Raw genomic sequence first — 24,075 nt, 5'->3', positions numbered from 1 at the left:
ATGTTAGTGGAGCGCTGATGGGCCGAGTTAAGTGGCCTTAAATCAGGTCGTTCTTTCTGCTTTGTCACGCCTCCTCTCACTGAAGGCCTCTGGGTACAGTGGAGTGTGTGAGGGACATGGGGTGGGGAAAGGGCATTGAACTAGACTCTGTTAGGATGGAGTCAGTAATCTGAATGACGTCCCAATAAAAGAAAAAGAAATTAAAACGTCTAAATTATTAGACAAGTGTTAACAAAAAGAGCTAAATCGTGTGGCCTCAGTGTGTGTTGTTTTGTGTGAGACTCAGGTGTTCCTAGTTCTGTTTGCTGTTATTTTTACCTCCTTACTCTCTCTCTCTCTCTTGTTTATATCTCTGTGGTTCTGAGAAGCAGAGAATCAGCTGTACGGTAAGAGTGTTAGCTCTATGGCACCCTCTGCTGTGAGCCTGATTCTGGTATAAATAGCTTCAGACAGTCAGACAATGCAGGCCTGTATGAATAGACCGAATGAGAGGAGGATTTTCTTTTTTCTCTTTTTTATTGAATGTACTCACACTAGCATGAGACAGTTATCGATTATGAGGTGCTTTACTGAAGCTGTAACTCAGCCCTGACCACATACTGCCTCTTCCTGTCTTCCTGTTAAGACAAGGCTGGGATGGTTTTTACTGTTTATCCTAATCTTCCACCAGCCCCCGGTCTGTGAATGACACTGCAAGAGCGCCTGCATTCTGAGCATGTGTGTGTCCCGCTCGTGTGTGTGTGTGTGTGTGTGTGTGTGTGTGTGTGTGTGTGTGTGTGTGTGTCCGTCCCACGAGTTCGGCCATGTCTGCTCGTGTGTTAGTTGTGTGTTAATGTTTGGCTCTGTCTCTAGATCTCTCTGGCAGATGGTCATTAATCTTCTACAGCCATCTGGACTGACTCTCTCGCATCTTTAGCACCCACTCATATCTCTCTCTCTATCTCTCTCTTTCTCTCATGTATTTGCCCCTGCTCTCTCTTTCTATCTTTCTCTGAGGTGTCAGTGAGGGTGGTGAAACATCACACGCTATGTTAGCTTCACGTTAGCACTGAGTCATTCTCACAGACTCACAGATAGACTTTCTTTTCAACATCATGTTTTGGCTATTATCAGAACTTTATCCTCAATTCAGATATCACTTCTTTATCTGAAGCAAGAAAAAATGAATGGTTTCTCCATGAAACAGAAACAACACTGAACAGCACATTCCTGGGAGATTGGAAAACCATAACCATCATTGTTAAACAATAAGAATGTTACTCTAAACTTTACTCATATGGAATTAAACTGACCTGGGATGCTGGGGTACTTTCTTCTGCTTCAGGTGCTACTTTGAGGTTTACTTTTAAAATGTTCACTTTTCTTTCCTGAAGTGGTACAAAATGCTTCACCTTGATCTTTGCAGTGTGCAAGCATGAGCAGAACAACTGTAGTCAGTCCCACTGAAGTCTAAATAGGTGATTATAAAGGCAGCAGTGCTTTATATGAACAAAAAAAATGACCACAAAAATGAAAAATGACCACATCTGATGTGAACATACGAGTTTGTAGAAAATATGACTCAATAGTTCATCACTCTCAGTTCATTTTATATTTAGCCGAGTGAATAAAAATTTTTTAAGTAAATATTCCACGTGGTGGCACTGATCAAATAAATAGGGTAAATCTGCGGAGAAGAATATTGGTTGTCAAATTCGGTGAAACTGACACCAATAAATCTATAATTTCTGGTATTTGCTCATTTACGACTAGTTTATCCTCTTCAGTAAAACGGAAGTACTGTAGATCACTGTCTTATAATAAACATTGCAGAATTACTGTATCATGATATAATCTTTAGTGTGGGCAACATATTATAATTATATCATATCGTCAGATGCCATTGGATTTCCATCGCTGGAATCCACTAGTGCTTTAGCCATGATGTATCCTATTTATTTTAACAGCAAGAGCTGCTGCTTGATTCTGTGCATGATGGGTGTCGTTGCGTTGAAAGGTTAGAAGAGTTCAATTTAAATTAAATGAGAGTGGTACCACGCTGCATCTATTTAATTGGGGAAGAGTAGGCTGGTACTTCACATGAATACAAGTCTCACACACAGAACCAGCACCTTTCACACAAGAATGAAAGGCTAAAAACATCAAAATCTGGATTTCCAGAATTATATACTGGCGTGAGGTTGATTTAAAAATAAAAAATATGACTGTACCATACTGTGATCTTAAAAAAGAAAAAATGGCCATATGTCATAGCAAATATCAACATTGCTGTCATCAGTGATTTTTTTTTTTTCTGATTTTTGGATTTTTAATTGAGTCCTAAAAGAATGAATGATGTGCTGATTAAACATCTGGGGCAAATTTGTGGTCCCATTGCTGTACAGATTTAATTCAAATAGAGCTTTTTTTGGTATTTGTCAAGAATAAAACTATATTTCCCATGGCTGCTACTGGAACCATAAACCATTTTGTTTTCACTGTGTGTGTTGTTGTTTTAGCAGCACTTGAAACAATGGCATGAAACAATGTTATGTGGTCAGACAGACTTGTAGACACTTGCATGACCCTGTCAGTGTAGGTAGTTCTCCAGATGGAGAAATCTAGCCAATATTCAGATCTTTAGCTTTTACTGCTGGTAAGAATGTGAATAATTTATTTTGTGCAACAGTGGTATATTGTAGTGTATTTGGCCACTTTCCATTCTACTTCCCAGAGGGCCTCTGTCCGTCATCAGTCAAAGGCCAAATGATATCCCACCATATGTTGTAGAAATCCCTAATAGCTCTCAGATAGGCAATGTTTTGGAAAGGGCCATATGCTCCAAGCTCCTGTAGCCATTTTAAAAGGTTAGAGGATCACATTAACCGTAATGAGTCCATTGATGGAGTTTGCCATTGGGAAGCACCCTTAATAAATGTGGCACTGCTACTCTGAATCAATACTGGATTGTATGGGAGGCTCTTCCATTGGAGTCTCTGTTGGGGCTGTTGTGAGTTCTGCAGTCTAATATGCCACATGCTGTAAAAGTTCTCTTAGCGCTTGTGTTTACTGTTTAACTGTTGTATATGTGCATCTGATTGTTTGGGTTTTTGATTATTTTCTTGCTCACCATAGAAATTCAGATTTTCAAACCCTCTATGTGGTTCATTACGTGTTGTTCTTCACATACAACAACATCTGTTTAAACGCTTTTGATAACCTAATTAAGCTAGCCTAGTTAAGATAGATTTACTGTATTAAGTATTTGTATTCTTATGTTTGATGGGCAAAATAGCATGAATTAAAACAAGAGTGATAATAAATTCAGATAAGTATGCCATCACACTAGGCACCAGTAGAATGTTTGATATAATTATAAAGATGTTATGCTCAATTCCACTTTTTTCCCTTTTGCTTTAATGTGACTAATTGATTTTTATTTAGGAATGTGTGGATAAATTAGATTTGATTTACATTAATGTATGGGCACATTGTTGTTGTTGTTTTTAAAAGCTTGTTCTGGCTACTGTGCTTACCCAGATCTCCACATTGAAAAGGTCTTTCCCACTATCTCCCCCAAACATATTTAAACCAGTGATTGCATTTGTTCACATTACATACATATACAGGTCAATTACATTTATGAATGTGAATAAAAAAAAACAAATCAAATCTGAGCAAAAGAAATGTAATTTATTTGTTAATTTATTCATTGGTGGAGAAAAAATAAGTGGTTCTGCTTATAGTACATTGACCAGTGTAGTGTGTAAACTCATTGAGCAGCATGGGCTCACGTATTCACCTTCTGACTAACACTGTTATGAATAAGACCATTCTCAGACCGTTCCACCGTGAGGACACTGAGGCACCCTCTCAAACATCCCACGCTTCCAGAACACAAAGGCGATGAGCTGGCTCTGTGTGTGTGCGACAGAGGCAGCACTTTGACGTGGGTGTTTGTGTCATAGCCGCAGTGTATGACTGCGCAAAAGGCTAAGATATCTTCTATCTTCTAGACCCAGCGCTGGTTAACCTCTCCTTTTTGTTCTCTTGATAATTGGAATGAGTCTGACTCTCCCTATTGATTCACTCTTATTCCTCTGCTCAGGTGTTAGATCAGGCACCCATTAATGCACTGCAACCTCACATCTTTTTAAAGGTGTAGGTCTAATTTTAAACAGGTTCTTCTGGGATATTATTTTTTAGAGAATTTTTTGAAGAAGAGGAATGTTTGAGAGTCTCTGCTTGCTCCAAATTCCAGAAAACAGATGTGTCTAGAGGGTTTTCTGTTTGTGTTATTTGAACAACATTCAGATTCCCACTTGGGTTGAAACCAGTTTGTACCCCCTCCACCTTGAAGGACAATCTGTTTCCCAGAATGGCTGTAAAGACATTTCTACCACCACCATCTGGAAGGTCATTGTGATTCTCACATGGATCAAGATAGGTTTCTACTAGCATTTTAAAGGGCAGTGTGGTTCTCAAACAGCTCAAGTAAGGGTTTCACTACTGCCATTGTGAAGGTCAATGCAATTCTCTGATGGGTTTAAGAAGCTTTTTTGAACTAACCATATGAAGTTTCTGCCACCATCATCTGAAAGGGCATTCCTATTGTCAGATGGGAGAGAGATTTCTTTATTTCATTTGATGTACATTTCAATTATCAACTAGTTTGAGAGTTTTCTATCACTACCTATCAAGACTGCCAGTCTGTGTTTCATTTTAAGGATATTCCAGTTTGCACTTGGATTAAAAGAGGTCTTTGATCATCATAATCTAGAATAACAGTAAGGTTTGTAGCACCACAATGGTTTGAAAGATGTTTCTACCCCATTCTTGGAGGGCAATCTGATTCTCAGATAGTTCAGAAGAGGTTCAGACCACAATTACCAAAGGAAGAAGTTGAGCAAAAGCAACAGTTGCAGAGTTTCTGCCACTCTCATCTTGAAGGGTATTGTGACTCTCAGAAAGCTTCAGGTTCTACCACTGCTATGCAGTCATGTCAAAAAGCAGGACTTTCTATATTTAACCAGCACAGTGACAGTTCTGTTATAAAAATCAGCTAATGTCAGCTAATTTGCCATTAGCCAGCTTCATAAAAGTCATGAGTCTTCCTTCCACATTTTATAAATAAAAGAAGTGCTCTAAAAAAAAACAATAAAGAACATCCAGTTTTGTTATTTTATCTGGAATATTACATTTTATTTGGACTTTTAATCAAAATATAGTGATATCTAAATTCTGTTAATATTTGCATCTCATTTGTAAGCATTTTAAAGAGGGCTGGCATGCTTTATTAATACTAGGACTGCATGATATTGGGAAAAAAAATTGACATTGCGACCAAAATTAAGAAATGTGTTTGATATATTTTGAAATCCAGCACCATGTACACAGATGTAATGGCATGATATGATATGGTAAAAAAAATACATTACAGTCAGGTGCAGAAGTAAGAAAAAATGAGAAGAGTTGTAACTTGTAGATCAGCTTCTACTTTTTGAGATGAGGGAAATGGAGTGAAACTGAGGCAAGTGCTATAGATGGAGCACCATGGAGAGAAAATAAAGTAAAGTGCAATAGAAGTATTTTACAACCTCTTTCAAACCAATAAAGCAATGCCAAAGCATAAGAGATTGGACAAGACATAGCATCAATCTTACCCGCCACTAATGCGAATGCCTGTTTTATCTGCACTAATTCTACATCGCAGTCCAGCAGAGTCATAAACCCCCTCCTTATTAGACAGCAGTGGCTGCGTGCCATAAAAGAGGATAATTGCAGGTGGCTCCTGCAAGGCTTTCGATAAGGCGGGGCTAGGAATTCAGAAAGCAGCAAGAGAGCACTGAGATAGGACCGGGGAGATGCTGCTATTTTGTGCGGGCGCCCTGTCTGGGCTCTGTCAGGATGAGTAAGTGGTGTCCTCTGTGTGTTAATGAAGGGCACAGTTGCTGGAACACCACCAATCATCCAGAGGGCACCGTCACAACTCCAGCAGGTCTGATGCCCAGGCCATTGCCAGTGCAGGATTCCCCAACCAGGAGGGGTCCGCTTTGGTGACCAAAGTGACACTGATTTTGTGTGAGATGTGATTCAATTACATTGCTATTTTTGAAAGAAAAAAAAAACAGTAGAGTTGAGACCTTTAATACAATACTTCAGCATGTTTATACAATATTTCAGCCAATCAATAATATAATAAAATGACAAAATCCGTCACTTACCATAATTAATTTAAAATGTTCAATTAAGTTATATTAATTTGAGGCAGTATTGCCCAGCAGTAGTAAAATGCTAGAAAATTTATATCGCTGCTTGGGAGCATTAAGGGGGAAAAGATAAATGCCTCAGGCAGGTCAAGATAATTTACTTTTGATATTGTTTCAAAGTAGCTTTTGTGGAAATATTACAAAAAGAAACAAAAAGAAAACTCCATTTACACTGAAGGAAGAAACCTTGGGTGCGATAAAGACTCACAAAGGGGCACCCATCCTCCCCTAAAAAAAATAAAAATAAATTACTAATAAGTGGTCAGTGTTTACCTTAACACAACATGCTATAAGCCAATTGTTCTGCAGTTTTACTACTATTATTATAGTAATCAAAATAATAATTGAACATTTACCAAGCCTTAAATTTAGAGATTAGGGGGAGGTTGCAATTGCAGTATTGGATACAAGTGTCAATTAGGCCTTTAACAAATCTAGCAGCACACACGCCAGAATGTGTTGTTGTTTCTTCCTATGGGGTTGAGGAGTGTTCAATTAGTTGGAGCATGAAAGTGTTTTTGGAGAAGTGCTTTAATTAAAAAAGCTCGTTTTACAGCTGTTGTTTTAAAGAAGTGTCTGCATTGGCCGACATTCAAGAGTTCAATTGTCATGGCAAAAAAGAGAAAGAGCTCTCCAGTCTCCAGCATTACCAGCAGGCTATGGAAACCATTATTATATGAGAAGCACAACAGTATGTTAATGCAGTTAACTCAGTATCTGTTGTCTGTTGTCATTGATTGTGGATTAGCCCATCAGATTTTAAGAACAAAACTGATAAATAACAACTAAAATCTATTCTATTCCATACCTGTTCAACTCCAGTTGAATTTCCAGCTTCAGCTAAATGCATCATGAAGCACTAATGCTTTTTGACACCCCCCAGTGTGGCAGATGATTTCCTCAGTGTGTAAGTGTTATGGGTAACCTCTGGCATGGTCTCTCTGCAGGAGGTGGAGAGAGATTGTGGGTACGGTCCCTTAGCGGCTGAGTCAGGGCTAATGTTTTTCCACATTTGAAGTGGAGGTGTTGTGGGACAGTCCTGGCGCCGTGCCCCATGTGTGTGAAGAGGATTTGGGAGGCAGTGTGAGGTCAGTTGTTAGGGTGATGTAATGCCTTCATCTGGGCGCCACGCTTCCTGAGTGCTCTCCAAGAACGGCGGGCTGCTGGGAGTCCTCCCTGCTCTGTCACTCTGCACAGGAAGCAAAGTGAGCTGTACGGACAAATAGCGCAGCACCTCTGAACTCTGCAGAGCACGGCCTGGTCATGAAGGAATGTGGAAAAACGCCAAAGCTTCTTTCAGAGCCGAATAGATTGTCACGCCTGTGTGCGATTTTTTTTTTCCCCTCCCAAGTAAAGCAGACTTAGACTTAGTCACAGTTAATACCCACAGTAGCATGTGTGAGGCATGTTAAGTGTAGTTTTTCATTAATAGATATTCGACTGAAAGTGCTGGTTCTTTAAATAAGTAGGATGCTTTAAGTAGACTGTGATATTTATTGTGTTACAAAAAAAGAACAATGGCAATTAAACTGTGAAAAACAGTCTTTTATTCTATCTATTATCCCACAGTTCAAATATTTCTTGAATACTTTTCTTGAGCACTTTTTTTGGATCACCAAAATGAATAACAACTTCAGGTAATTTTCAGGTTATCAGGCATCAGAATCTGGGTTAATTTTAATGACTGTGAGTGTGACAGGATCATTGGTGTCAGAAGGGCAGTATTTCTGTAGACATTTTCAATCCAGTTGGTTTGTAACTGAAGTGTTTTTTCATCTTGGATTGGTTTGTTTTCAAACAGGGAAAATGCAGTTTTTCTGAAATTGTTCTAATAGTTGAGACCTGACTGACGCAGGGGCAAGTGTGGAGCTCTGTAACATTGAGTACTGGCAGAAATGGCATTTGTTCAGTGCTAAACTTGCAGATTGCTGAAACCTGCACAGTACACCTGATAGTTGGGTCAGATCAAGGTTGAATTACATTCTCATCAAATACATGTTCTAGAGTTTATTTGGGGCCTATGCTCAAGGGATTTTGTGCAGTTGTTTTGGCCTGCATCTAAATGCAAATGCTGTACCCACACCTGTCCAAATGTATCACACTAATGGTGAAAATGACTGTTGCCCCCCATTAAAAGCTGCTCTTAAGTGGTCTTGACAACTAAAGCACAGGGGGAAATAAGGATAATAAAGTATGCAGATAAACAGAGGCACTATGGTCTGTAATTATAGAACTACAATGTTCTCCTGTATGGTAAACAGAGCTGAGGCAATGGACAGTGACTGTAGAAACGAAGACGTGTTTTTTAATAAATAGCCCAATCAGTGTAATTAGATAGTGACATTTGTATTACAGAACCAAGAGCTTGGTAAAATCAGTTCTCTATTTTTTTTTTTTATTATTATTATTATTTTTTTTTTAGACATTTAAGGTTAGCCTTTTTATATGCTGCTCTAAAAGGGAGTAAAGCCAATTTTGCCTGTGTAGTAGGACAGCAGGGTGTGTGTGTTTATAAAGACAAAGAGAAAGGGAGAGAGGCATGGACAGATATAGAGAGAGAGATAGAAAGCTGCACTGCTTCATTCCTGCTGAGGCTTCTACAGATCTGGTTCTGTCCATTCAGCACAATTTCATTGAGCAGGAAGTGCACCTCCGCTCCAGGCAAACTGACAGGAAACCATGAGAAGCAAATGCTCCTGTGACACACACACACACATACCAACACTAACCCAAATGCAGAAGTATTTACTGGCTATTAAACAGCCACTAATGGAGTCCTTTTTTACCTTAACAACCGAGTGACCTGCCTGTGCTGGCTTTTGTCATGATAATCTGTTACAGCATTACAGCCTTAAAGCAGTACAATTACCACTAATGTAATCGATCTGTGAAGAAATGTTCAGTGTGTGAAGCGTCGTAGATTGTTAGCAATGTATAAACTGCAGGCCTAAAACTCACTCGCCTCAAACCATTTTGGGTTGTTAAGGGGAAGAGCACCATATTTCACATTTGAGCCATGTTAGGTAATTAGGGCTGGGCAGTCTGGTAATATAATACAATCTTAAATTTTTTAAATATATTTTATGATGCACAATATTTGTGGTGATGTGTTTAATCACAGACAAAATGCAGCAGTAGTGGCAGATCCTTAAAAAGCAACATTCAAATACTTCCTACGCTGAGTACAGTGCTTTTTTATTTAAACTCTACTAGGGCTGCCACAAACGATTATTTTTATAGTCGACTAATCACCGATTATTTTTTATGATTAGTCGACTAATCGGATCATACGTTAATTGAATATAAAACACAGTTTATCACAATAGAATGCAGCTGCTATTATACAACCAACATTAGATTTCAGCTATATGCTAACTAAAAATAAAAACAATTAAAATCATAGTTCATTAAACCTTTAATGAAATATGCAGCTTGTTGTAACAGACAATTATTTTACTGTTTAGCATAAAGTGTAAACAACTGTGTAAAATAAGGATAAGGCACTGGCATTTATGAAACATCTCAACCGTGAGGTTGTTTGAACTATAAAAAATGCCTCTCTGTCCAGATATTGTGTACATTACCATACACAGGGCAGCGGTCTGCACAGATCTGATTGGCAGAGGAGAGCGTTTGGTGATTTTACACCACACATGACTGATCTGTGAGTTTACTGCACCGAAAAGCACTGAAAACAGAAGCCACTGTCAGAATGAAATCCTTCTCTGTAGTTTATCGGTTTGGGACGGCATTTGTGACAACGTCTGGGTCCGGATCCGGATCGCGGTCCGCCTATTAGTGACCTCTGTTTTAAAGCTATCAAGATGAGTAAGTTAAGTACTAAGTTAACGCTCTGTTTACGCTAATTTTATTATTTTAAATTTTATTAATCTACACAGATTCCTCTCCTGAAAACTGTTTATTTGGGTGAGTAACGTGCTTCAGTTTATTTACAGTAAGCTTAGATTTCCAGATGTCCACTAAGGCTTGCTGCACCAGCGTTAGCATAGCTATCCGCTAGCACGCTAGCTAGTCACCTAAACTAGTAAAGTTAACCCAAACTTAAACGACAGCGTTACACTGAGTAATCCTGCATGTTCTGGTAAGACAGTGAGATATTAGCTAGCGATTCGTCCCCCGTAGCTTGTTTTAACACGGTAAACAAGCAGATTACAGGCTGATAAAACTCACCTCTGAGAGAGTTAGCGCTTAGCATCTAGCTAATGCTAGCCAGGCAAAGCAGCACAGACTTACAGGCCGATAACTCACCTCTGAACGGTGAACGCTTAGCGATTAGCATCTAACTCTAATAATACTGCTCCAGCAGTATTAAAAGTGCTAAATTTAGAAAATACTGATCTCTGAACAGTGAAAAAGCTAGCTAGCTAAGCGGTTAGCATCTAGCTAATGCTATTGCTGCTCCAGCCTCGGAGCGGCACGGCTCTGCACGGAGTGTGTGTTTACTGCTCCTTACACCTGACGGGTAAAATTTAGATAATACTGATCTCTGAACAGTGAATAAGCTAGCTAATGCTATTTGCTGCTCCAGCCTCGGAGCTGCAGGGCTCTGGACTCTGTATAGCACTGAAACTCTGTATAACGCTGCACGGAGTGTGTGTTTACTGCTCCTTACAACCTGACGAGTAAAATTTAGATAATACTGATCTCAGTGAATAAGCTAGCTAGCTTAGCGGTTAGCATCTAGCTAATGCTATTGCTGCTCAGCCTCGGAGCTGCACGGCTCTGGACTCTGTATAGCACTGAAACTCTCTATAACGCTGCACGGAGTGTGTGTTTACTGCTCCTTACAACCTGACGAGTAAAATCCATACAAAAGGCGCACCGTATTATAAGACGCACTGTCAATTTTTGTGAAAATTAAAAGTTTTTAAGTGCGCCTTATAGTCCAAAAAATACGGTAATCGACTATTAAATTAGTCGTCGACTATTTTAATAGTCGACATAATCGTGACTAGTCGACTAATCGTGGCAGCCCTAAACTCTACTGCAATTCATACAGCTTAACTGAATGAATTATGCTGTCTATAATGAAATGTATTCTTGGCTTTAAAAGTATATTGATGTATCACAATGCAATAAAATGTATGAAAGTACAATAAAATATTGTCTCATATACCTCACATACCTCACTTATTCAATTCAAAACCACAATTCAATTCTGTGGTAAAATATATTTATTACACACATTGTATCCATACTCGACTTGACTGACACAGGCAAAAATGTTCCGCATTCCAAACCGTAGACTTCAGACAAGGTAGGCTGCATTTCTTAGCTGCTACACCATAGAAGATTGTTTCATGGTGAAGAACTATTCGTACACAACCTAGAAATGTAGTTCTTCTTCCAGAGAAATTTCAAGGATGTTGCTGATGTATCCTCCAGGTCTTTGGTTACCCACAATTCTCTGTTCATGTACAAAGGAATTGCACAGAGGTGAAACTTTTTCTGATGATGTCACTATAAAACCATGTTATACTTTTATACTAATCAGTCTTCATAAATTGACAGTATTACAAAGAACCTGCATTACCTCACCTGCAGTCTAGGCTTTGGAACGCAGCTACTGTCAACACTTATTCAGAAAAAACATTCTGAAGAAGTCTAAAGAATGTTGCAGTTGTAACTGCCTTAGCATGCACAAATCACACAGCACTGTATTCATCTGATTATAATGGGAGTAGTCATACTTGACCTTTTGATGTAGTCAGGTATGAAGAGCATTTAGGAACTATGATCATTTCTTTTTTTACATGAAATGTATTTATCATTGATAGCACAAAGCTGCTAGAAGCTGCACAAAGTTTAAACAGCGGTACAGTTTTCTGATGACTGAACCCAGTTAAATTGAGTAATAATATAGCAATTCCACAAACTAGATCTATGGAACTACAAAAACAACTTCACTCCAGAATGGACATTAGAAATGCTAAACCAAACTAAACAGAAAGCGACAAAGCTAAAAGGTAATCTAGCAAGAATAAAATTCAGTTCCTAAGAAAATCAAGAAATCATTCATAATAGTTTTCAGCTTTCAGTATTCCCATGTTAATTTATTAATCACCTGAGTACGACAACTGCACTGGCAGTTATCCATATTTATATTATTTCTTTCTAATTATAGAGCACAGAAACATTTCCTGATATACAGTATAAAATCTAAACTTTTGAGTGTATCTTATCCCAAGATTGTGTGTGGCTGTCACGGTGCGTGAAGGAGGGACGAGGAGAGCGGATGCAAATGCGAGAGATTTTATTAAACAATAAACAAAAGACAAAAATAAACAAATAAACTGAAACTAAACTGAAAACAAGAAACACGGGACACAGAGACGCAACCATAACAGGCTAACAAAGCACAGGAACCGAAACGAGGGAAAGGGAGCACGGACTATAAATAGTGTAACACACACACGGGAAACAGAAAACACCTGGGGCTAAGGGGCGGAGTAACAAATGAACACAGGTGAGAACAAGAAACACTGAGGAACACGGATCACGTGGGAGACACACTCACAGTCACAAGCAGAGACAGGCACAGAAAAGGTAAATAAACACAGAAACACGAGAACAGACAGGGACCACGTGACAGAACCCTCCCCTTAAAAAACAAACAAACAGTAAGAGGGACAGAAACAAACACGGTGACAGGGACCGGAACAGAAAAACCACCAGGGACAGAGACAGGAACCATGACAGGAAGAGACAGGGGCACGAAAAACATAGATGGGTACCCAGGGCTGGAAAAAGTCTGTGGGGTTAGCCTGGGTACACCACAGGGGGCAAAGTCAGGGGGCCTCAGAGCAGGCCTGGAAAGGCGGGGCATGGGAGTGGGCGTGGCGGCGGGAGCCACGGGCACAGGAATAGACGCAGTGACCGCTGGTCCGCCGGCGAAGTCCGGCGCGGGGAGCGCTGGTCCGCCGGCGAAGTCCGGCGCGGGGAGCGCTGGTCCGCCGGCGAAGTCCGGCGCGGGGTGCGCTGGTCCGCCGGCGAAGTCCGGCGCGGGGAGCGCTGGTCCGCCGGCGAATTCCGGCGCGGGGAGCGCTGGTCCGCCGGCGAAGTCCGGCGCGGGGAGCGCTGGTCCGCCGGCGAAGTCCGCCGCTGGTCCGCCGGTGAAGATCGGCTCGGGGAGCGCTGGGTCGCCGGTGAAGATCGGCTCGGGGAGCGCTGGGTCGCCGGTGAAGATCGGCTCGGAGAGCGCTGGGTCGCCGGTGAAGATCGGCTCGGAGAGCGCTGGGTCGCCGGTGAAGATCGGCTCGGAGAGCGCTGGGTCGCCGGTGAAGATCGGCTCGGAGAGCGCTGGGTCGCCGGTGAAGATCGGCTCAGAAGGCGCTGGGTCGCCGGTGAAGATTGGCTCAGAGGGCGCTGGATCGCCGGTGAAGTCCGGCTCGGGACCGTTCAGGAACCAGGGCGGACAAAGGCATGCGGGAGGCAGAACTGCCCCTGGAGGCAACGGCCGACGGGCTGGTGTAGGGAGGTAATCTCCCTCCTCCTCCTCCGAGCTGGACGCAGGTGTGAGGAAGTCTACATAGTCCCAGAAATAAGACTCCTCACAACCTGCGTCCCTGCCAACACGGTGCGCCCCCCCAAAAAGTGCTCCCCCCTTGAGAGGATCCTCCTCTGGCGAGCGGGAGCGCTGAGAACGCCGCTGCCGTCTTTTCCTCCTCCGGCGCCGGCTAGCTGAGGAGTTAGGAGAAGGCTGCTCCTCCAGCACGCCGCGAGAAAGGGAGGTGCGGCGGATCGCCAATCTGGAACCCAGGTAGACGCCACTCGCTGCATCCATTGTTCGGTCGGTTCTTCTGTCACGGTGCGTGAAGGAGGGACGAGGAGAGCGGATGCAAATGCGAGAGATTTTATTAAACAATAAACAAAAGACAAAAATAAACAAATAAACTGAAACTAAACTGAAAACAAGAAACACGGGACACAGAGACGCAACCATAACAGGCTAACAAAGCACAGGAACCGACACGAGGGAAAGGGAGCACGGACTATAAATAGTGTAACACACACACGGGAAACAGAAAACACCTGGGGCTAAGGGGCGGAGTAACAAATGAACACAGGTGAGAACAAGAAACACTGAGGAACACGGATCACGTGGGAGACACACTCACAGTCACAAGCAGAGACAGGCACAGAAAAGGTAAATAAACACAGAAACACGAGAACAGACAGGGACCACGTGACAGTGGCTCACACTGGAAGTCTCAAGTATAGTTATGTTTATCATCAACACCTGGTTTGGTGAATTAGTGCTCAATAATAATTAACAGGAAAAATCTTGGAATCTTTTTTTGTTCTTTAAACTCGGGTTTTAAGTATTTTCTTTAAAATTTGATTTTTTTTTCTTTGTATATTTGTTTTTCTGTCATTTTTTTAAATATGATCTGACCGTTGTACAACTAAAAATCTCTTTTTGCTGAGAGAAATGCTTTTAAATCATTTGCTTATGTACCTAAAACATCTGCACAGTGCTGTGGTTTCTTCTCCTTTTTAGGTTTAATGTGATGAATAAGCAAACAGGGATTTCAAACAGGGTTAACAGTCCTACAGTGTCAGAAACCACATTAGCAAGTCTGTTTGAGATTATTTTATCAACTCTGCAAAGCCTGATGTTGTAATAATTTAGATAGCAGTTATTACCTCCTAACAAGCTGTAATAACTTTCATTAGCTCTTAACTTCTTCAGCCTTTAAAGCTTCATTACAAAACAAGCTCGTTTTAGACAACACGTTACTGGACTGCTCAACTTCCCACAGTGTCGGACAGCACATTAGCAAGTCTATTTGATTTTATTTCACCAACTCAGCATGAGTTGTGAGATGAGTGTGTGAAAATGTTAGACACACAGTTATCACTGCATTAGCCTTATTCTCTGCAAAATAAAATTAGCTCATTTTTAAACAAATAATTTCAGGGCTGACCAGCTGTATTTGCCCAACTTCCCGCAGTGTCCAAAATCACATTAGCATGTATGTTTTGGATTTTTCTACAGCTCAGCACAGCTTTATATTCAGTCGAGTGTTTGATAATTTAGTCACACAGCTAGCACCAGGCTAACAGGCTGTATTAACTCTCATATAGGTTTAGTGCACACATATCAAGCTACATTTACTTAACACGTTTCTTGACTGCCCAACATTAGCCCAACTTCCTGCAATGTCAAAAACCCCATCAGAAAGTCTGTTTGATTATATTCTACCAACTCAGCAAGAATTTTTTTTTAGGTCAGTATGTAAAAATGTAGACACCCTGTTAGCACTACATTAGCCTAATAGCTTGAGTGCAAAACAAAACAAGCTAATTTTACACAACTCGTTTCAGGGCTGCCCAGCTACATTTGCCCAACTTCCAACAGTGTCAGAAACTCCATTAGCAAATCTGTTTGAGATTATTCAACAGCTCTGCATGACCGGATGATGCAAATATGTAGGGATTTAGACATACAGTTGGCATCATAACCCCTTTTGCCTAGTAACTGGATTAGACTGGATCGCCAGTGAAAAACTTAACTAACAAATTTTAGACAAAATATCTAATTCTGGTCCATCTGGTGCCGTATCAAACTATATTAGCTAATTAAGCAAGCATAGTTTATTAAAGTGAGTGTGTGAGGATTTGTATATGCAGTTAGCACCATGCTAACAAGCTGTAATAACGTCCATTAACTGTTAAAAGCCTCATTGCGAAACAAAACAACACATTTCTTGGCTGCCTAAATATTTGTCCAACTTCCTACAGTGTCAGAAACACCATAAGCAAGTCTGTTTGAGATTATTACCTATAACTCAGCTCAACTTGTTGAGGTGTGTGTAGGCTAATCATTAAGTTACACATTTAGCGCTTTGCTAACAAGCTATAACAACTCCCATTAGCTCTTCTCTGCTTTAGTGCTAAAGCTTTAGTTAAATAAAGCAAAATGAGAAGTAGATTTTAGACAATACATTTCTGGGCTGCACAGCTATATTTAGGATTGTGAAGGATGTTTAAATCTGATTACATTGACTACGCTTTACTGTTTACTCTGCCTCATTGTGCTTTTTTTGGCTGTTTGATTGGCTAGAAGAACAGACTTGAATGTGAGACATGCCCCTCCTTTGCTATAGAGGGCAGACATATTCCACTGCAGTGGTATCTCCATAATAAACCAGGGTCAAAAGAGCATGTGAGTGGGTGTGTGTGGGTGTGGTTGTGAGTGTGAGGCAGTGGAAACCTTTGAGAAGAGGGGTGAGATGCTCTCTCTGGACAGCTGTGCCTCTTCCTGTGCAGATGTTGCCAGGGGAACAAGGACAGGACATGGTCTAATCACGGTGCTGAACAGCAGCTCCAGGCCTTTCCTGGGCAGGCCCTTCCTTTGCCTTTCTTTTGTTTGTCTGACTGTGCATGGGTGGAAAGGCTTCTGCCAAAGTGTCTCAGCGTGTAGTTTTTACTGTCTCTGATCAGCAGCCGTAGCGCTGGGCTGATGGTATGAGGACATGAAGATGTTAAAGATGTTCCCGATGCGGATCAGGCACAGGATCACACAGGTAGGCTGTTGAGTGTTTTGAGAGTTCAGTACTTTCACAAACTTCTGGCTGATGGCTGAAAAGAATCTGAGTGTGTTACTCACCTCAGGTTTAACACACTAATCTCTAGGTTTATTTTCAGGTATTATTAATGCTTAATAATTAATATAAAGCTGATTCAAAATAAGAGAGTAGAAAATAGACATTTTATCCCCAACTGGGCATTTTCTGCCCCTATACAAAGTCACATGTCTTCTATATAGACTGTAAATCTTTACTTCACACCATTGAACTGCTAGTGTTTTTTTTTTTATGAATTAGAAATATGTATGTTATGTGCAAACATTAAGTACAGTATAACACACATAAATAATACTTCTAGTAAAATAGGCATATCCTATAATGTGAATTTTTTTTTTATTATTTATTTAGGTGTATTCTGTTGTATATTTTTCTCGTTTACCTTTAATTTGGCTTATTTTGTGTTTTTTGTAGTATTTCTTTTTGTAGTATTTGTAGTACTGTAAATCTTCACTTCACACTATTGAACCGCAAGTAGTGTTTTTAAATGAAGTTAATTTATAAGCATTATATACAAACATTAAGAACATTAAGAACTTTGAGCAAAATAGCCATATCCTATAAATGTAACTAATAAAAGCAGTATCAAAAATAATTAATGTATAACATATACAATTAATTATAACAATAAATAAAATGAAGCATTCTTGTTTATTTTATTTATGGTTTTATTATTTATTCGAGTATATATTTTAATTTGGCTTATTTTGTGTTTTTTGTAGTATTTGTTGTACTGTAAATCATTTAAAAACAATACTTGCGGTTTAATGGTGTGAAGCTAATATATAAGCATTATATGCAAACTTTAAGTACAGAATAAGAGCCACATTGGTAATACTTCTAGCAAAATAATATTCTATCAATGTAACTTATAAATGCAGTTTAAAAAAATATTAAAAGTACAACATAAAAAAATATAACAATAAATAAAATGAAGCGTTCTTATTTTACTTATGGTTTTATTATTTATTTTTCTTCTGTTTACATTTAATTTGACACATTTTGTGTAGTGTTTCTTATTCAGCACTTGAAACCTATTTTGCTGATAAAAGATGCTACGTAAATGTAGATTAATTGTGTATGTGCTAAAGGTTTTCTCTCCAATGACCAAGACAAGGCTAGAAATCAGTGTGCATGCTTGTGTTCTCACTTGTAGAGTCTGTGTTGAGTGTTCTGTGCTCAGTAATTAGGAGACATTCCCTCCCTGTCCTAAAGCAGCTCTATTGAGTGTCAATGAAGCGCAGAGTAAAGTTCCTAATGAACAGACTGAACATCAGAGAGAGAGAGAGAGAGCGAGGGAGCGTAGTGTACCAGCACAGAGAGATTACAAACAATGAACCGTTGTGTGTTCATATTTCTATATACGTGTGTGTGTGTGAGTGTTTGTGTTGATGGTGCTCAGTGTTATATGGGCTGCAGTGTACCGTGAACATGCAGTGCAGTGTCACGTAAAACACTTGTGTCAAAAACTTTGCATAGTGTGAAATCACTGATCATATATCAGACGTGTTGTAAAGTTCATACTGCATGAGTAAATGTAGGTCATGTTTAAGACAAAATGTTAGGTTAGAACACTTTAAACACAGGTAGAGTTTGTTGAAACTAAGTTCCTTATTGGCTTATTTTATAAATGTCTTCTTAACTTAATTTTGTACAGATAAAACTAAGTTAAAAAACATGGAAGTAGAGTTGCAGTGGTATGAAAATGCACTTATCATAATGTGGTAATTTGTTTATAACCCTTATGGGGAAAAAGACAAGTGAGTGGAGAATCTTGCCTGTGCGTCTCTTTTCCAAATGAGGTTCACCGACACTGTCGGCAACTATCAGTGAGTAATCCAGCTCAGCAAAACTGAAACACATCACAAAGGCATTAATTCAACCTAAAGCAGCAAATGCGTTAGTAAGAATTGGTGTCCACAAACATTTGGACATATTGTGTAACGGCATCAGAACATATATAACTAGTAAAAAATAAATAAATAAATAAATAACCACAGTCACATTTATATTGACTACACAACTTACAGCAGCAAAAATCCCCATAATGTTGTTTACACAAGATGATGATGTCAGTTTTTTGACAGAAACAGTGTCATCTCTTTTCATTCTTTATTCCTGTGTGTCATCTAACTGACACAGTGTTCCACCCACAGCTGGTAGTGAAGACGCTTTTTTTCCTGAGTCATGTCTATCTCACTACCACACTGAGAAATTGTGTGTGTGCGTGTGAGAGACATAATATTGTTACTGTCACATTAAACACCTTATATCTTCAAGTATAAACCTGCAATGGTACTTAATGTACAAAGATAATATAATCATTATGCAATATCATCATGCAAATTGGATTATAAGGCGCATTTTAGGCAACTCTAGTAAGGAACAGGGGTGTCGCCAAGTTTTCCTTCTAATTCAGCAGGTCTCACAGCTGGGTGGCGAGACCTGTAAAGCTAAGCTAAGGTAAGTAAAGAAAACTGTAATTCTTAAAAAAAAAAAAAAAAAAAGTCAAGCGCTTCCATTTATTTACAGTAAGCTTAGATTTCCACTAAAACGGGAGCATTAGCGGCTAATGCTGCTCCAGCAGTGCTAGCCGGGGTTAGCAGCAGGCTACAGGCAGATAATACTCACCTCTGAACGGCCAAAGAGCTAGTGCAGAGAACTAAACTGAAACTCCTGTATAACACTGTACTTCAGAGGAGTGGATTTACTGCTCTTTACAACCTGACTGGTAAAATTCATACATAAGGCACACCGGATTATAAGGCGTCCTGGCGATTTTTAGGGAAAATTAAAGGATTTTAAATGCACCTTATAGTGTGAAAAATACGATACTTCTCAACAGGGACTATACAAAGCTGTGTGCATTTGCACGTTTTAGAAATGCTTGCCCCAACATCATGACTTTCTGACATAATATAAGGAACAGTTTATGAATGCAACTTTTTTAGTTTATTCGTTAGTTTTACATGTAAATGTGTGTGGTGGACATAATGATGTCATTGTTATTGTGTCGCTTGTGAAAAATCATGTGACATGCATTTGACTTCATATCACCCTCGACTACTACCATCATGGACCCAGAGACTCAGACAATGGAAATGCTGAAAACACAGAAAACATTCAGACAGTGTGACCTGAATAAGGGTTTTTCTCCTCTCTCTCTGACAACTATTTTTAGATACAAAGTTATGATTCAGAATCTTTCCACCAGTGGAAACATTCTAGAGAGAGAGAGCAGCGCTCGGGGCACAGATCGTACCACGTGATTAGACTGGCTCACTTATAATTGATTACCTAAATTGATCTTCCTGTCCTCCGCTCGGAAATGAATGAATAAATTATGCCTCCCTCTTTCCTCTCTTTGCCTCATATGGGATTCTTTCTGTGATGTAAATTGCACATGACTCAGTGTGGTTCTCACTATCACTTTTTATGACGCAAATGTGAGATGATGCGAAATGTTAAATCTTCTGATGACCCAAATCAGTCCGATATATGCATTTATTCTGTCTGTGTTTGGGTGATTGACTTTTTTCGATTTCTTTTAGTCTCTGAGTGCATCTGTTTGTGTCCATCCAAATCATTGAACTGACCAGTTGGGTGATTTCTTTGCTCTGGCACAGCAAATAAACCCGGTAAATAAATGCTGAAGCCAGAACATCACTAGCTTGTATGATACAGAATTTTTAGGACTGGATTTCACTACTTCTACTTTAAACAAACAATTTCTAAAAGTTAAATTGTCCTCTTCCAACTGTAGTCTTTATAGTTTGATTATAACTTTTGACAGGAGACAAAACAGAAGGCATTTAGCATTCTGCTTTAACTGTATCCAGTTCTTCCTCGTTAGCTTGTTGTGTCTGGACCCTTACATGTTTCCCCAAAGCTAAACCAACAGATTTTTCTATCTAATGCATTTCATCTGTTACAAAATCTCTGCTACTAAAACTGAGGGAGTGCCAGCCAGACACAGCAGACTATTCAATCAACAGTTATTACTATAAAACTACAGACATTGTAAATTCCTACTGAAATAAAATGATAGACATTGGTGCCAATTACTTAAAAATACAGCTTACACTAATCCAGCCTCAGTAGAGCTTAAGTCAACGTCAGAATGTCTGCTAGGTCATACGACTGTCAGGTAGAGCTTTTGCGCTTGTGGAAAACATGTCAATCCCTTTGCTCAGACTAACCTTTACCAATACAATAAGCGTAACTGGAGTCTGGGAGGCTTCACAGCTGCTCCTCTGCGTTACATAACCCTCAGCATCACACACACACACACATACTCATCCCAGTCTCACACTGTCATCCCAACAGGACCAGAGCACACCCCAAAAACAGTGACTCACTCCTCTGTGCCCATGCCTATTGATATCTGGTGGTGAATCCATTTTTTGGCTGCCGCCGGCGTCCTGTGTCCACTCGACCTTTGGAATCCAGCTCTGTGCGTCCGCTGTACAGGACGGGCGTGCGTGCCGCGCTGTGAACCTGCCAGCATGCAGGCTTGCCTTTCACTCCCCAGTCCTCAAAGGTTGGCCAGCGGAGCTGCTAATTGTGTTGCGCAAGCAGCCTCCTGAAACCGACTCCCAGAATTCCACTCACGCAACTGCCAGCTGCAGGGTGTTCGGAAAGTGGACTTAGAGCGGGCTTTTGTGTTCCCTTTATGTAAACCCGACACCTATCACGATCTGTACAGCTTCCTCCTGTAAGAGGTCTGGCAAGCGCTCGAGCTTGTTTATTAATAGCTATTAATTAAAGTGGATCTGTGGAGATGGTGGACAAGTTCCATGTTTCTAATTTAACCTCCCAAATGAAGTACTTCCTCAGTGCCTCATTTAGTACACCTAATGCATTCACAATGAGAAACGCAACAGAATACCCAGGGGCCTTACTGCAGTAAATCAGTGCGGCAAAATCTCAGATGTTCTAGACTTTTAGTGACTGTGTTTCTGTATGATGTTACTCATCAGGCTTTAGGAGTGTAATAGGATGTGTATTCATACCAAACCAGTGCAATAAACAGACATGAAGGTACAGTGTACACAGTTGTACCTTAAATATGTAGCATGCATTAATTTAAGCATTTTGGACATTTTGAAACTTTTGTACAGGCTTTCAGTATCACAAAATCAAAGTGAGAGGACATACAATTAGCATGCTAAAGTTAACATTTTACTGCTTTTATTACACCATAATTACACTACCTGGCAAAAAAGTCAACACCAGGATTGAACTAAACAAATAGGTAAGAGCCTCCTATTGGATATAATTACTGCATGTGTAGGGGGCTCTGAGTGGTCTAGCTGGCTAAGTGCTGCCACTGTGATCAGTAGATTGCAGGTTCGAATCCTGTTCATGTAGCTTGCCATCAGCTACCGGAGCCCTGAGAGAGCACAATTGGCTTGGCTCTCTCCGGATGGGCATCTGTGAGCTGATGTATCAGAACTGAGTAGCTGTGCTTTCCTCTGAGTGCGCCGTGATGCTACTCGGCAATGCTGCATTAGCAGCATTTCAAAAAGAGGTGGTGGCTGACCTTACATGTTCGGAGGAGGCATGTGCTAGTCTTCACCCTCCTGGTGTTGTGGCATCACTAGTAATAGGGGCTGTCTTAAAATGTGGAAGGCAGTGGGGAACATTAGAATTGAGGATGGAATATGGCGGGGAAAAAAATCTTAAAATCATGATTGGCAATCACTTAAAACAATAAAATAGTAGAGTGTGACTTTTCTTTTTTTTTTTTGGCCAGGCAGTGTAATACTGTTGTTAAATTCTTACAAAGTAAAGCAGATTAGCTAAGTTATTTTTTTGTATTATTTAGTGAGATAAATAGCCAGGAGTCACTGGGAGTTCTGCAGAGTTTAATAGGTTACAATTAACACTCTAGAGTGTACCGTCTACGGGGGGAACAATATGGCACTGGGTAGGGCTGTGTATTGCAATACATACATACAAATACATACATATCATGCACCTCCATTGCTTTTGAACTTGCTAAAGCAGCCCGGCATGTGAAGTTAACTCTAACATTTGTTTTTGTTGTGTTTTGGGTAAATATTTATTCGTTTTCCAAACTGTACAAACTATGGTAATTTGTCACTGTTTGTCATTATTTAGCCATAGTAGCATTAAACTAAGGTAAAAAGCGTCATGCATGCATTTTCCCAAGGCATGTCTTTGTGTATTTTTGAGCAGATACTAGTTTATTTCTGCAGATTTAACAATGGACTTGTTACTTCCAGTGAAAGTAGGTGGTTCTTTTTTTTACTATCTAGCCTGAGTCATAGGTCACCATAACAATGTGGTCATTTTGTCGTTTTCACTTCTTTATCGAAAGTGTTCGCCTATAACCATATAAGACAATCTTTATACCAAGAAAAAATCTTTTTGAAAAAAAAAAAACACCAGGGAAGATTTTAAAGTTCTTATCGCATCTTAACCTTAAACACCTAATTTTATACATATGTAGTGAAATATATTTCCCTTATCATGCTAGAACCTTTGAACAACTCTACTCTGTCTGGATATATAAAACTAAATGTATACGCAAATAGCCAAGTATCTGCTCAAGTGGCAATAAAACTCCAACAACGAACCAACCATCTTCATCGAAAGTTAGAGTTTTTCAAATGTTCTTACAGAAATCCAGGCTAGTGTAAGAATGTAGCTCTTGGTGCCAGAACTGAGATAAGAAGACTTTGCTGAGTTTTGATCTTGCCCTTGTGAAGCAGCAGGAAGTCTTGGCTCTCTGCTGGTTTGAAGGGGAGTAGTTACAGCCTAGCACTGCTTGGTGGTGTTCAACAGGTGCTTTTAATCTCCGCTGCAGCTCTACATCTTGGAACAAGCATACATCTATATGTGTGTGTGTGTGTTTTCATATGTTTTCCGGACAAATTGTCCTGCCCTTGTAAAAGAAAAACAGAGTCACAAACTGACCATGACTTTTTGTTAAGTACTCACGTCTACACACGTTTCTATTGTTTAAGCCTGAAAGTAACTGTGCTTTCTGAGCACAAGATTAGGGCTAGTTAGGGTTAGATCATTCTTATACAGTTGAATTCTTCTATACATACATATAGAAGGTGTATATTGTCTCTGTTGTATCAAAGCCCTTTTTTTAAAGCCAGCTGACATTTAATTATAAAGAAACAAAAACAGGCCACATTTCTTGTTGCTTTAGTGAATTTGTTTGTATTTTCTTTTTAAAAAAC

At 39.9% G+C, this 24,075-nt stretch overlaps 1 protein-coding gene across 4 annotated transcripts in view; it reads left to right on the top strand.

The window, feature by feature from the left end:
• Window positions 1-24,075, top strand: part of rps6ka3b (ribosomal protein S6 kinase, polypeptide 3b) — a 69,421-nt gene that overhangs the window by 7,828 nt on the left and 37,518 nt on the right. Inside the window, exon 1 of one of the 4 annotated variants that reach the window (XM_007248957.4) lies at window positions 16,613-16,798. The exons of the other annotated variants lie outside the window; for them this stretch is intronic. Within the exon in view, the coding sequence (XP_007249019.2) occupies window positions 16,748-16,798 (51 nt within the window). The 5' untranslated portion in view covers window positions 16,613-16,747. Of the gene's footprint in view, window positions 1-16,612; window positions 16,799-24,075 lie in introns of those variants that run through there. 4 annotated transcript variants of the gene reach the window in all.

The sequence above is a fragment of the Astyanax mexicanus genome, chromosome 1, assembly GCF_023375975.1.
Source record: "Astyanax mexicanus isolate ESR-SI-001 chromosome 1, AstMex3_surface, whole genome shotgun sequence".
Taxonomy (NCBI): domain Eukaryota; kingdom Metazoa; phylum Chordata; class Actinopteri; order Characiformes; family Acestrorhamphidae; genus Astyanax; species Astyanax mexicanus.
Note: the sequence above shows the minus strand (reverse complement) of the source record. Positions and strands in the feature narration are given on the sequence as shown.